Source organism: Mustela nivalis (genome assembly GCF_964662115.1).
Source record: "Mustela nivalis genome assembly, chromosome: 13".
Taxonomy (NCBI): domain Eukaryota; kingdom Metazoa; phylum Chordata; class Mammalia; order Carnivora; family Mustelidae; genus Mustela; species Mustela nivalis.
In genome coordinates this window covers 20,437,801-20,451,982 of record NC_139032.1, presented here as the reverse complement: position 1 = coordinate 20,451,982, position 14,182 = coordinate 20,437,801, and the positions used below count along the sequence as shown (strand labels likewise).

The window sequence follows — 14,182 nt, the reverse complement described above, 5'->3', positions numbered from 1 at the left end:
TTGCCTCCTCCTGCAACCGGCAGGATGCTGTCTGCTGTCTGCAAAAGTTCCTTGCCCCATGCCTACCTGACTCAATGGACCCTTACCTTTCCCAAACTGAACATATACTTCTCTAGCTATAAAACATATATACTTCTCTAGCTATAAAACTTTGTTCCTGTTAACCTGCCTTTGCTCATGTGCCTTTTTGTCTCAACAGTGGAGAAAGAATTAACCTATGTGAGTGGTGATGGGTTCAGCCAGAATTAAGTCTGTACAATTTTCTGTGTAGCAGGGGCTGGGATGTGGAAGTAGCCAGGCTGCTAGTGCTGACTCCTGAGATCTGCATTTTGACTGGAAGGGGTGACAATCCAGGAGGACATACGGTTCAGAGGCGGGAGGGATGAGGTGACTGCCCTCCCCTCTTCCCTCTGTGTTTCGCTCTCCTCTCCCCCCACTCTGACCTCATTAGCGGCGGGATAACCCCCGATGTGTCAAAGGAAGCCACTCGACGATTTTAGTTTCTAAACATGTTGAAATGCTTTCTTATGTGCCTTCTTACTTAATTTAGACTTAGTCCCGTCAACCAATATGTTCCCTCTTCACCCAGAGAGGACAGTCTGAACCTAGAGGAACAAAGGGAGTAGAAGCCCGTGCTTGCTCTGTGGCCTGGCTCTGGCCATTTTCACTGCCTCCTGCTATGAACTCTTAGACTGTAGAAGGCCACCTCTTAGAGAACATTTCTTTGTCATACCTCTTTGACAAATCCCGACTCAACGGGTCCACACGGTAAATGGAGTCACTTGAGCCTCTGGCAAGCCATATATGTCAATACTGGCAAGACCTATAAAACTTCTCCTAACAATCGAGTCTTTGTCTCAAACAAGCCTACTCTGGAAAGCCATCCTGCGAAGTAAGCTAAGGTGGGCAACTGCCCGAGACTTCCCTGACCTGTACACTTCCGGGCACCCTGAAGTCCAGTGCATGTAAACATCTCCTTTGTTCCTTCCTGATTCTCCTCTAGTCAGATGCTCAGCCACCTGCCACTCCCCGAGGTCCCCTTGCTTTGAGCCAGACCTTTGTGTAAGTGACTACAGAAACCACCACTCTCCACGCAGTCATCAGCCAAAATCAAAGTATCTTTTGTCAGCTTGAGCAGGTTGAATAATAGCCCCTGAAACACGGCCCCCCAGGTCCATATCCTTGCCCTTATAATCTATGATTTTCAGTACATTTGGAAAAAGGTCTTTGTCGATATAATTAAGTTAGAGTTTGGAGGTGGCGGGATCCCTCAATAAAATAAATCCCAAGAACCCTCACACATGGAGGACAGGGGGAGATTTGAGGCAGAAAAAAGGGAAGATGTGGGCACATAGAGGAGAAGGTGATGTATAGACAAAGTCAGAGACTGAGTGATGGGCTCATAAGCCGAGGAAGAGAGCAACCCTTAGAAGCTGAAAGAGGCACAGAGTGGATTCTGCCCTCGAACATCTATAAAGCTCTACCGACACCTTGATTTCAGACTTTTGGCCTCCAGAACCATGAGAGAGGAACCTTCTGTTGTTCAAGCCACCACGTCTGTGGCCATTTTCATGACAGCCACAGGGAACTAACACAGCTGCCATTAAACCTTTCCCAGGGCTTCGTGGTTTACTGCACAACACTGTCTGGCCTAACCTCCATGTGTTCAAACTGTTTCAAAGGTCACAATGTCCTACCACCTAAGAAAGACCACAGCACAAAGCCATCTTCTCTGGCAGTACCAAGACAGTCCCCACATAGACATTTTACTTGGCAGACTTTGGCTCCTTTTTATTTCTCAGTGTTCCCATGTAATGCACTAAATGTTAACATCTTTCAAATATCCTAATAAAGTACAAAAACCTTACTACATCTAGGTCTGGAGTAGGGTAGGAAGTAAAAAAGGAAAGATAGAGACTGAAATATGTTTTTACTTTTATTGATAAGCCAGGTTTGAGAAGCCCAGTGTGAATGAAAGCTTAATGGCCCCAGAATTGGGCAGATTACCAACTAGTAATACTCGGGATGTGAGAAACAGAAGATACCCACTCGCATTCTCCAGGAAGAGAACAGAATTAGTCAAGGCGAGCATGACCGGTTAATTCTTCCTAAACTTTCTATGGACACCATTTGCTCACCTTAGGGGCAGAGTAAATAAAGAAGCAGAGCTGAAATGAGCTAAGGAGCGCTCTCTTGACATGACTAAAGGATCAGGAGTGGCGAAGGAACATTTGGTACTCCCTACTCCCACCCCAGCATTTAAAAACAAAACAAAACACACATTTACAATGCAAAACATATCAAACGACTTTAACCCTGATTTACTCTTCCTACAATAAATAGCCAATCAAGAGCCTTGGGCAAAAACATCCTGATTAGGGCGCCTGGGTGGCTCAGTGGGTTAAGCCACTGACTTTGGCTTAGGTCATGATCTCAGGGTCCTGGAATCGAGTCCCCCATGGGGCTCTCTGTTCAGCAGGGAGCCTGCTTTCCTCTCTGTCTCTCTCTCTCTGCCTGGCTCTCCGTCTACTCGTGGTTTCTCTCTGTAAAATAAATAAATAATCTTTAAAAACAAACAAACAAAAATCCAAATTAGCTGCTGATAAAATTCTTTGCGAGCAGATCCCTCTACATGGCTCAGAGGGCGAATATAGACCTGTCTTGCTTCAGGACTTTCTTACCAAGAATCCCTATCATTTGTATCCTATTCTACAAATACGGCCCATGGCCTAGCTCCACCTTCATCTGCTCTTCCTGGGTTAGTCATAAAGACACGTGTAGAAATAAACAGAAGGCACAAGGTAGGAATGTATAAAATAGTGGGAAAAAACATTCAAAGTGGAGTCCAGTACCACCACCATTTACCAGAGGTGAACTTTCAAGCAGCAGCATTCACATTCCTTTTCTGGTTTATCTGTCAAGTGCTAATAAGCAGTATGTACATAACTCCTTTTCCTTTTCTGAAATCTGGGTTTTATGGCTAGCCACCAGACACCAAGTAACATGCTAAGGCAACATCGACAGATCAAAAATGTCAGTCCCTGGTCTCAAGGAACGTTGCCTAGGAGAAGACAGAGACGTGTAAAAAGCACAATTAAAATACAGTGTAGCCCACACGACTGTAGCCAACGCAACAACCAGGAAGGCCAAAGTGCCATGGTAGCCAAAAGGAGAGAGTGGTCCCAACACTAAAAGGACGGCACAATAAAAATAATATGCAAATTGAGTTTTGAAAAATGCAGTGGCTTTTTCCAGGTGCACAACAGGGAGAAAGGACTGCTTGGTGGAAGGAAAAGGACAATCCAATATGGGAAACTACTCACATAACCCAGGAAAGTCAAGTGGGGAGTAGCAGGAATAGGGATTACATAAACTGGGCATCATGACTCTCTGTAAACAGAAAGCCCCTGATTAATGACTCAACTGACAGACCATACGCCCATTTTGCAAGACTACCTTCAGAGAAACGCTGAGGACCCATTTAAGGGGGAAGAAAACAGAATTAGTAACTCCTACCAGAAAGACTAAGGACCTGATATTAACACCAGGAAACAAATGAGAAGATATTCAGAGGCAGAACCCAGTGTGTCTGACGATGAATTCAGATTTGGCGATGAGAAGTCATTAGGAAAGGACAAACAATGGTAATCTTAACATCTTCTGCCTAAAATGTTCTCCCTAAAACAACGTACAAAGAGTTTCTTACAAGTTACAAAGACAAGAATGCTAGTTCAGTGATCAAGTCTATTGGAGTTAATTGGTGATGGCTCTGCGTTCTCTCAGCCTTCTAGTTCCATGGTCTTTTCTCAAGGATTAAATGATCTGAGGATCTGGCTTTCAGTTTTTGTTCACAATTTGTTGGTTCTGATATCTTAGTGCTGGCAGTTGTTCAGTTATTAAGAAATGGTTCAATGTCTTGGTCTCTAGCATCCTTCCAGGCCTTCTTTTCTTGATGTTTTTTGCTTTCGTTTCAATCGCACATTTAAATTTTTCTTATTTTGGTAAAATACTTATTGTTTTATTTTTGTTTATTACGGTAAGATTCTTACTGTTTTTATTTTTAATTTTTTTTTTTTTTTCTGGCAAGAGGTCTTCTCAAGAGGTTGTGCTCTTTGAAATCCCATCAGCAATGAATAGGATTCTCTGTTGTCTCACATCCTTACCAGCAAGTAGTACTGTCAGTTTTTGGTATTTAAGCCATTTTATTAAATGGGTGGGGTATCCCACGGGTGTTTTGTTTTTCTCTAATGCACAGTGCATATCCTTTTCCAATAATTCCCCAGTGTTGAGCAATTCTTTTTTAAAGATTTTATTTATTTGACAGAGATCTCAAGTAGGCAGAGAGAGAGAGAGACAGAGAGAGAAGCAGGCTCCCTGCTGAGCACACAGCCGGATGTGGGACTCGATCCCAGGACCCCGAGATCATGACCTGAGCTGAAGACAGCAGCTTAACCTACCGAGCCACCCAGGCGCCCCTGTTGAGCAATTTATAGACGCGTATTTGTCCTTTTTATATACTATCCACTAAGATGTCGACTCCTATTGCCTTTTCATTTTAACTGATTTGGGGAGTTTAGTTTCTTATTATGAAGTTGTTGTGGTCGTTGTTTTTGTTGTTAGTTTACTACTTCTCTGAATATTCCGCATGCATATCTTTCTTTAGATATGTGTTTTGAAAACATATTCTCCTAGCCAGGTGCTTGTCTTTCCATTCTTTGAACACTGTCTTTCACAGAATGGACATTTTAAAATTTAATAAGGTCCACATCATCAATTTTCTTTTCTTTCACGAATCACGCTTTCTGTGTTGTACATAAAAACTGTGCTTCAATCACACATTTAGTCTTTTACGGTGGCAAAATACACGTAACAGAAAATTTTAAATATACACTTCAGTGGCATTAAAATGTATTCACGATGTCGTATAACCATCACCACCATCCATCGCCAGAACTTTTGTTATCATCCCAAAGTGAAACTCTATTCCCATAAGAACAACATCCCAATACCCACTCAGCGCAAGTCCTAGAAACCACCATTTGACTTCCTGCTTCCATGAATTTGCCTATTCTAAATACCTCAGCTAGGTAGAATCATATAATATTTGCCCTTTTGTGACTGACTGACTTCACTTAGCATAATGTTTTCAAGGTTCATCCATGTTGTAGCGTGTATCAGAACATCATGACTTTTTTAGGCTGAATAGCATTCCATTATACCCATATATCATACCCAGTAGGTACAGTAAATATATGTATACATTTCCTATACATTATAGGAAAATGTAAAAATACGTATTTGGTATTAGAAATCGGAGAAAACTTTTCTATTTTCAGGAAATTTGTCTAATAACAATTATCTTCTATCAGGAGCTCACTACCACTCTGAGAAGATGGGGCTAACCCCCACACTGACTCACTGAATGTCTTTCTTACATGAACCAAAGAAGGCTGAACCTACTCTCTAAAAAAGTCTTCTCTGGCATAGATCTAAGAGAGCAAAAAGAAAACCTCAAGAGGTTCAATACTTCTGTTCAGAGAAGCAACTGGAACTTTCGATGATTACCTGGCACTGACCAGACTTGCTTGACGTGAAAATAGAATTGTAAATCTCACAAGATCAGATGACCTTGGAAGAATTTCAAAACTCCCTGCCATTAATTGGAATTCCCTTAAGAACAGCCTTCCTTAAACATACTGATAATACGCTTCACAGATCGATATTCAGAAGCCCATGTTTTGGCTAAAGGAGCTTCAGGAAAACAAAACAAAACAAAACAAAAGGAGACTTGTGGTTTAGTTCTACCTACTTTGGAGCCTCTGTTTAAATCACCCACTTCCGCTGGGTGGCTCAGTGGGGTAAAGTCTCTGCCTTCGGCTCCGGTCATGATCCCAAGGTCCTAGGATCGAGCCCCACATCGGGCTGTCTGCTCAGCAGGGAGCCTGCTTCCTCCTCTCTCTCTCTGCCTGCCTCACAGCCTACGTGTGATCTCTATCTGTCAAATAAATAAATACAATCTTTAAAAAAGAAAAATGAAACCATATTTTGGGGTGCCTGGATGGCTCAGTGGGTTGGAGCCTCAGCCTTCGGCTCAGCTCATGATCCCATGGTCCTGGCATCCAGCCCAGCAGTGGGCACTCTGCTCAGTGGGCAGCCTGCTTTCTCTTCTCTCTCTCTCTCTCTCTCTCTCTCTCTGCCTACTTGTGGTCTCTGTCTCTCAAATAAATAAATAAATAAATAAATAAAATCTTTAAAAAACAAACAAAAAAAAGAAACCATACTTAATCAAAGGATAGAAACACCAAACTTAACACCAAAGCCAAGAGACTGTGGAAGTCATCAACCACAGAAAGATTCTGAAACCTTTCTAGAAGGCAAAAAGTGAAATGTAGGCGTGGTGGACAGAATGATCAAGTCAAGACTACCCTGAGAAGGGGCTGCACAAAGCCAGTTTACTTCTGCTGAGCCTCGGTTAGAGTAAAGAGAGAGAAGAGGGGCTGAAAACAGGGAGACAAAAGTCCAGAATAAAAGTTCATGTAATGAGCTCCAAGGATCACTCAGTCGGCCCTCCGTATTACTCTGTATGAATTACAAGAGATTGTTGGTGAGCGAAATAAGGGAAAGGGAACGAGTGGCCAGCCACAGGTTATTAGCTAGAGTTCACTGTCATTACTACCAATTCCATCCAAGGTTGCCCACCCATGGCTTCATTTGCCATAACTGAAGATAACTGCTTTATAAATGGTCAAACAAGGAGTAGTCTTTCTGGCAAATTTATAAATAACTGTTATTGTTAAAATATTTTCATTCATGACTAAATCAATCACTTTAAAAAAATTTTACCTTGACAAAGTCTATCTCAACCTGTCTGCATCTGCCAAGCCATATATTATCTAAGAACAACGACTTCCCAACTAAATTATTTCATCTTACGAAGACAAGTAAGAGAATGGTCTGTATTTTGAAAAAAGCACCCTGTCCCTATTCCCATTTGACAAGAAAAATAAAGAGGTGATTTTTCTGGGATATCCTTGTCCAAATTTCCTTTTACTGTCCTGAAGTCCTAACACTCATCATGTTTAATTCTTCCTCCTTTGGGAAAAAAAAGAGATAGAAATCATATGACTGTAATTGATTGTTTTCAGATATGTCAGATGTGACCACCTTTTTCAGAGTTCCTCCAAGAAATCTTTGCCCAAAATTTCTACAAACTTGCTATTTCTGTTCAAAAAAATCAAAAAAAAAAAAAAAAAAAAAAAAGGAAATCAAGAAATTGTTCCCTACTGAACTCTCCTCAAATGATATCAAGGAATTATGGCTAAATGTCATAGCTGTAAATCATTTCTCCTTCTAGAGAGTTTAGAAAGGCCTTATAATATTTGTCCTTTTCTGCAAGCAGAATGTGCGTCTGAGTGCGACCTCCTGTGTCCCACCAACCTCAAAGTTTCGTAAGGACGGATGTCCACATTTGCTCCACCAACAGAGCTCTAAAACTAATTCTGTAGCATATGAATCATGTCCACAGCTATTTCAAATACAAGAATTAAAAATATATACAAAACTTTAAAATGTATACACATTGTTTTTAACTGATCAGTATGATTTTTGGTTCTGAAACTTTTGCATGTCATATTCGTAATGTGCAACATCAGCCCCATGAGAGAGAAACACTTCAGTGAAGTAAGTTGAAGGGCTGCCTGGGTGGCTCAGCCAGTTAGGCGTCTACCTTCAGCTCACGTCATAATCCCCAGGTCCTGGGATGGAGCCCCGCCATGGGCTCTCTGCTCAGTGCAAGGCTGCTTCTCCCCCTGCCTGCTGCTCCCCCTGCTTGTGCGTGCTCGCTCGCTCGCTCTTCTCTCTCTCTCTCTCTCTGACATGTAAATAAATAAAATCTGAAAAAGAAAATGAAGTAAGCCAAAGAAAAGAGACTCAAACTAGGTAGAGCCATGCGTAAGGTAAGATTGTTTTGAAATCTTTCTCAGCATGCGGAAGCTTCCAGCTCCTAGACAGGAATACACGTTCCCCTTGCCACACTCCCAAGAGTAGGTCTCCCCTCTTGTGCATAAGAACGTCTAGAATTACATGTATGTGCCAACGATGTCGAGGGAACCTGGCTGGCATACTCACAATGAGCAAACTGTATTGATCTGACTTTAGTCCATTACACTGCTCCACTATTAAGTTGAATAAATGATGGATTTGCTTTCTAGACATGAACCAGCTTCTCATCTATATGGAATCATCCACCGGTGCATTCCTTTCAGGTGGATAACAATTTATCTAGACTATAATCTTTATATATTTACATAGCATCTTCAAGTGCCATCTTACCTATCTGGATCCTTCAAAGTAGACCAAAGAGCAAACCGGGTCTGCAAGGCTGAATTACGACTGTGGGATGGTACAAGGCTGGCAACTGATGGTCCGTGACTCCCGTCTTCTGAGATCAGAATCCAGTGTGGTCCTTGAACAAAAGAAGACTTCATATTGGGCAGTGGCTGTGCTCACTGTGAGTACAGCAGCACCGTTCTCAGTACCCTAAGAGCTACAAAAAATAAAAGTAAAAATTTAAAAAACGCTCACACACCCTCCGGAGTAAGAGCTCTGGCATCACTCGGGCTGGGCTGGGTTCGAATGCCGAATAAGGCACTACCGTCTGTGTGACCCCTGCCAAATTCCCAAAAAGAAAGAGCGAGCTTACCTGCCGGAAAGGGAGGCCACGGAATACAGACAGCATCTAGTCAGGTCAGGGTTAGGAGTCTGGCTCAGAAACCACCTCTGCGGCTTGCCAGGTGACTCTGGTGGCCTGGCTCCAGGCCTCACAGGGAAGCAGGGAGGTAGCCTCGAGCAGCAGGCCACCCCTCGCAGCGCTAGGGGGCTCCCGTGCTCGCTTGCTTGGCGGGCTCAGGGGAGGGCTGGCAACTCACGGCGGGGGCGGGGGCGGGGGCAGAGGACCGCAGCAGTCCCACAGAGCTCCCCACAATATGGCTGCCCGGAGGCGGCCATATTGGGTCCAAACAACTCAGCCACGTCAGAAGGAAGTCCCAGGCCCTGGAGGCTGGTGGGCGGGGCCTTCCAGGCCCTGGAGGCTGGTGGGCGGGGCTCTGAGGCCTCATCCTTTGCCCTCTGGCATACGCACTTGCCAACATTGGGCCTGCTCCTCCCTTCTCTGTGACGTGCTCCAGGCATATATCACAAGCACCGGGCTGGGTTGCTCAGTGCCTGCTAGACCTCGAGAAGAGTTAGGACCTCCGGAGGCGCTCTCCGAGTTTCATACTCTTGTCTCGCGATCGTTTGGCACACTGCAAGCGCTACATGGGCAATCTGCTTAGTAAGTTTCGTCCCCCGCCCCGCCGCCGTCCCCTGCCAGGCCGATGTCGCCCGCTGGTCTCTCCTGCCTGCTCAGCCTCCCATCCTGTCCGGCACCACCCAGCTGCTCCGGCTGCTCCGGCTGCTCCCACACCTTCCCACTGCCCTGGGCACAGGCCATTCCACCGGGATCTTAGGCCTTTACCAGCTAGCTTTCATGTGGAGCCAAGGAGACGGTATCCGCTCCCTCAGGCCGTGTGTTCCCCTGTGGGCCTCCTCCCCTCGGTGAACTGGAGGGACCCTCCGAAAACACCTGTACGGTCCGCTTGTACCTCCATCATGTTCAGACCCTCGAGAACCGTGAGGATCCCTCCACCCCGGCAGAAATTCACTGTCCTGCCTTCCCAACCCCAGCAGACAGTCGAGGCTGTGAAGCCGAAACCATCCAGTTACCTCCCGGCGTCCTGCCCAAAGGCGGTGGGGGAGAAGGTCCAAGAAGTGCCCAGAGAAGGGAAGGATGATTTGGGAGACACCAGAGGGCCGGATGATGGGAACAGGGCCCCCCACAGCAGTGGGGATATACTGTGGACATCCAGGCCCCTGGAGACCGGTGGACTGCTCAGTTCTCACCAAGGCAGCCCTGCACCTGGGGACCCATCTCCCAGTCCCTCAGGAGACAGCTTGGGGGCAAACACTCAGACACCTCGGGTGAGCTCCCCCTCGCCCCCAGCAGAAAGACCTGCTGTCACTTCAGAGGGCCCAGCTGGTGACGTTGCTCCTCTTCGGAAGCCTGCTCCAGATGTAGCAGTGCTCTCCCACCCAACCCCAGGCTGCCCCTTGCTGCAGGAGACATCAACACAGAAAGTGGTGGCTGAAAACCATCGGCCTAGCCAGAGCACACCAGACCTCTTGAGGAAGGTCACAGAGGCGCATAAGCCTCGAGGCAAGCCATCCGAGCACCCCTTGCCACCAGTATCTGCCACCAGTAGGCCCTCCAAAAGGAAAATACCCATGCCACTTTCTGTGCCTCTGCCATCAGCAATGCCATTCCAGTGGGGCAGAGGAGAGTTGCCCCCACCTCCCAAGCTTCCTTGCATAGCTTTGGGCAGAAAGCTGGGCATTCTGGACAATACCGAGGGGCAGGGGAAGAAGACCTTGGAGGGCGGAGCAGAGATCCTGGCAGACGACGGGGCCACTCAACCTGCCCCTTCCTCCCCCCTACTTGCCTCAAAGACTACAGACTCCCTGCCCCCGGCCATTCACACATCACAGGTCCCTGGTCCTACCACCGACTTGGCTGACCAATCTGCCAGGCCCCCAATCCCATCTGTCCCTCCACCCTCCCCAACAGAGACTACTGATCAGGGAACAGCCTCTGGAGCTCCAAACTCTCCCACTCTGGCTGTTCCTACTGGCTCTCCTCCCCCTGGAGAAATTCCACTTCAGAAGGAACACCCTCTTCAACCACTCATCGGTACAGCACCTACTTCCGACCCCCCGGCTCCTCCTTGTAACACCTCAACCGTCTCATCACAGCTGCCCTCCTGCAAAGGAGAATCCCCAACTCCTATGTGTGTCGATCCCTCAACCGTCTCATCACAGCTGCCCTCCTGCAAAGGAGAATCCCCAACTCCTATGTGTGTCGATCCCTCAACCGTCTCATCACAGCTGCCCTCCTGCAAAGGAGAATCCCCAACTCCTATGTGTGTCGATCCCCCCCCTCTTTTCCCACCCACCCCTCTTCCAGTCCCTTCCCCAAAGAGTCCTGGTATTTTTGTGGCGGCATCAGCCACAAAGGCATCAGCCAACTGGACATCTGGCCATACTTCCAACGCTGATGTCACTGACATGGACACGACTCCTGCTCCTCAAGCTATCACGTTCAGATCTCCCCGGGGCCCCGGGGTGAGCTCTCCTTCATTATCCCAGGGCCGTTGCAACAGGACGCTGAAGCGCCCTGGAAGCATCTGGCCTCTACCATCCCATTGAAATTGATGGCCACCTGCCCCAACATCGCCCCTCAGCCCACACAGGGGACACGTGCTGGGCAACAGCAGACAGCGGTTCTTCCCAGTGCTGGCATTCCCACTGGCTTTCTGGCGAATTCTGGAACCACCAACGTTCCAGTAGGCAGCACCTCTGCAAACTACAGCTCTACGCCTGAGCCCATGGATACCTCACCTCCCTCACAGGCCATGGTCTTTCGTTCACTGCCAAAGTCCAAGGCAAACCACTTAGCATTCCACAACACACCACCCAGTAGCAGCCACACCACCAGCTTACCTGGCAAGGCAGCCATGACACGCATAGCAATTCCTATCCACTATGCCCCACGAATCCTCCCTCGGCCCGGATCTGGGAACCCAAAACGGCACTAGCCTGGCCGTTCCTACCCGCTGGGAAAGCCAGTAGGCCCAACACAAGCCACAGGCCCAACTGCCTCTCTAGTCCCACCATCCAGAGATGGCAGGAAGCAAGCAGGCCTCTGCATTTGGCACCACTGTCAAAAAACGAAGGCCTTAGGTTCCAAGGCAGGTCTTCTCCCCGGTGCCATATCAACCACTAGTGGCCGTGCAGTTGCCGCTGGGATACACAGTGCCAGGCTCGCACTAGTGGCCGTGCAGTTGCCGCTGGGATACACAGTGCCAGGCTCAGCGGCTCCCTGCTCACACTTGCCCCTCTAGGCCCCCACATGTCAACAGCACCTGCAGCCCCCGTGGGCGGTGGCAGCTTTGGGTCTGGTGTGCCTATGCCAGGCCCCGCTCGCTCACAGGTACCCGGAACATCCCAACTTGGGGCAGGGCTGCAGGGGGCACCCAGCACCACTTCCGCTCCTCCTGTTGGTCAGACAACAACGGCCCTCTCTCAGAACATTCTGGGTGCTGCCGGAGGACAGGCAAGTACTGTCACCTTAAACCCGGTTACCTGGGTCCAAGCAGTCCAAAATGTGGGAGGGGCGGTAGTGGGACACCACAGTACAGTTTCCACTGCTGGAGGTGCTGGTGGGCCCAGTACCCTTCAGCGTGCCCAAGGAACACCTAGACCAAGGAAATCGTCTCCACGTGGAACACCAACGACCAAGGGCAAGCGAAACACGTCTACTTCCAACTTGTGCTTGGAGTCAAACACCAAAAGCCAACCCGCCCAAAGCAGGGGTGGTCCGATTACGGGACACGACAACACGGCTCCCAACGTCAGAGGCTGCAGTGTGCGCATTACCCGCAAAGGCGTCCACCGTTCAACGAAACAACGAAAGCCAGGGGTAAGGACTACCACCTCACAAAAGAGGAATTCGACATCGAGCGAAGTGCATGCTTCGCCAGGAAATCCGAGCCCTAGGGGCCGACCTGCCGAAAGTACGGGCAGCGCACCTGACCGAAAGGACAACGGTTGCCCCACTATCGCAGCCTCTGGTGTGCCCACGACACAGAAGTGCTCACACAGAAGGGGCTCGCCTGGCCACACGACCGCTCTTGTAACTCCAGCTTGTAACACCACCACTCGGTGCTTCAACCCACCACTACCTGTTCCCTCCTTCCGCCAAGCACCTGTGGCGCACCTGCCCAGACTGGTCAAGCTGCCCTTCCTGCATTCCATCAGGATAACTCGGCCCCACCTGATGCAAACTCTATAGACCACATCGTAGCCATGATGGCGGCCCTTTCTATCAGCAAGCGCCCTCAGAAGACTTGCAGACTACCTGGCACTGACACAGGTGGTGCTAGGGGAATCAGCACCACATCTTCTGTGACCAGGAACGCCAAGGGTCCCCCATCCACACAGACCACACGGAGCGCCCCCAACCACAGCACTGATGGTGCAATGGGGGGTAGCGCCAAGACCTTTTAGAAACATACCCTCCGAACACGTAGGCCTGCCCCTAGTCAGAGTCCTCCTCTGACTTTGGAGAAACCAGCAATGTGTTCCGAGGGTCCTGGCCTACTGTTCCTGTGCCCTGGACATAGCTGAGTCACCGTCATAAACTGCCCAGGGCTTCCTAGGAAACTACCAAGGTCCTTTCTTTTGGGAAGGGACATACCAAGTTCCTACCAAGTTCCTGCACATTGTTATGTGACAGTAAATGGACTTTGCTGTGCTGTACGGGGACTCAGCCCCTTCAACTGAAACTGAACCTGTTTTCAGTAGTCAGAAGGAAACACCCTTTGCGGGTGTACATTTTGCAAGGTGAGGGGCACCTGAGCCCAGTTAAGAAGTACACCAGATTCGAGAAGTTCCAGATACAGTTCCAGAATAGAAGAAAGCAGCATGTATCCTCAACGGTGCCCCCCAGCGCACCCCGCTGCCCCCCCCCCGGTTGGCGTTAACTTGGCTGACCAAAGCTCTGAGCCAGTTTTGCCTCCTCCTGCAACCGGCAGGATGCTGTCTGCTGTCTGCAAAAGTTCCTTGCCCCATGCCTACCTGACTCAATGGACCCTTACCTTTCCCAAACTGAACATATACTTCTCTAGCTATAAAACATATATACTTCTCTAGCTATAAAACTTTGTTCCTGTTAACCTGCCTTTGCTCATGTGCCTTTTTGTCTCAACAGTGGAGAAAGAATTAACCTATGTGAGTGGTGATGGGTTCAGCCAGAATTAAGTCTGTACAATTTTCTGTGTAGCAGGGGCTGGGATGTGGAAGTAGCCAGGCTGCTAGTGCTGACTCCTGAGATCTGCATTTTGACTGGAAGGGGTGACAATCCAGGAGGACATACGGTTCAGAGGCGGGAGGGATGAGGTGACTGCCCTCCCCTCTTCCCTCTGTGTTTCGCTCTCCTCTCCCCCCACTCTGACCTCATTAGCGGCGGGATAACCCCCGATGTGTCAAAGGAAGCCACTCGACGATTTTAGTTTCTAAACATGTTGAAATG

The 14,182-nt window shown here is 48.3% G+C and overlaps 1 protein-coding gene across 13 annotated transcripts in view; it reads right to left on the bottom strand.

Moving 5' to 3' along the window:
* Positions 1 to 14,182, bottom strand: part of LOC309845973 (uncharacterized protein) — a 231,324-nt gene that overhangs the window by 127,896 nt on the left and 89,246 nt on the right. For 7 of the 13 annotated variants that reach the window (XR_014301637.1, XR_014301642.1, XR_014301649.1 and 4 more), the window contains 3 exons: positions 8,332 to 8,464; positions 7,738 to 7,892; positions 6,994 to 7,092 (listed from right to left, as the gene is read on the bottom strand). Coding sequence is in view for 1 of the 13 variants with exons in the window: in XM_082694503.1 (XP_082550629.1) it covers positions 7,738 to 7,877 (140 nt within the window). In the remaining 12 variants the exon portion in view is untranslated. Of the gene's footprint in view, positions 1 to 6,058; positions 6,580 to 6,993; positions 7,093 to 7,737; positions 7,893 to 8,331; positions 8,465 to 8,701; positions 9,405 to 14,182 lie in introns of those variants that run through there. The other 6 variants (XR_014301638.1, XR_014301639.1, XR_014301640.1 and 3 more) reach the window with 3 other exon arrangements.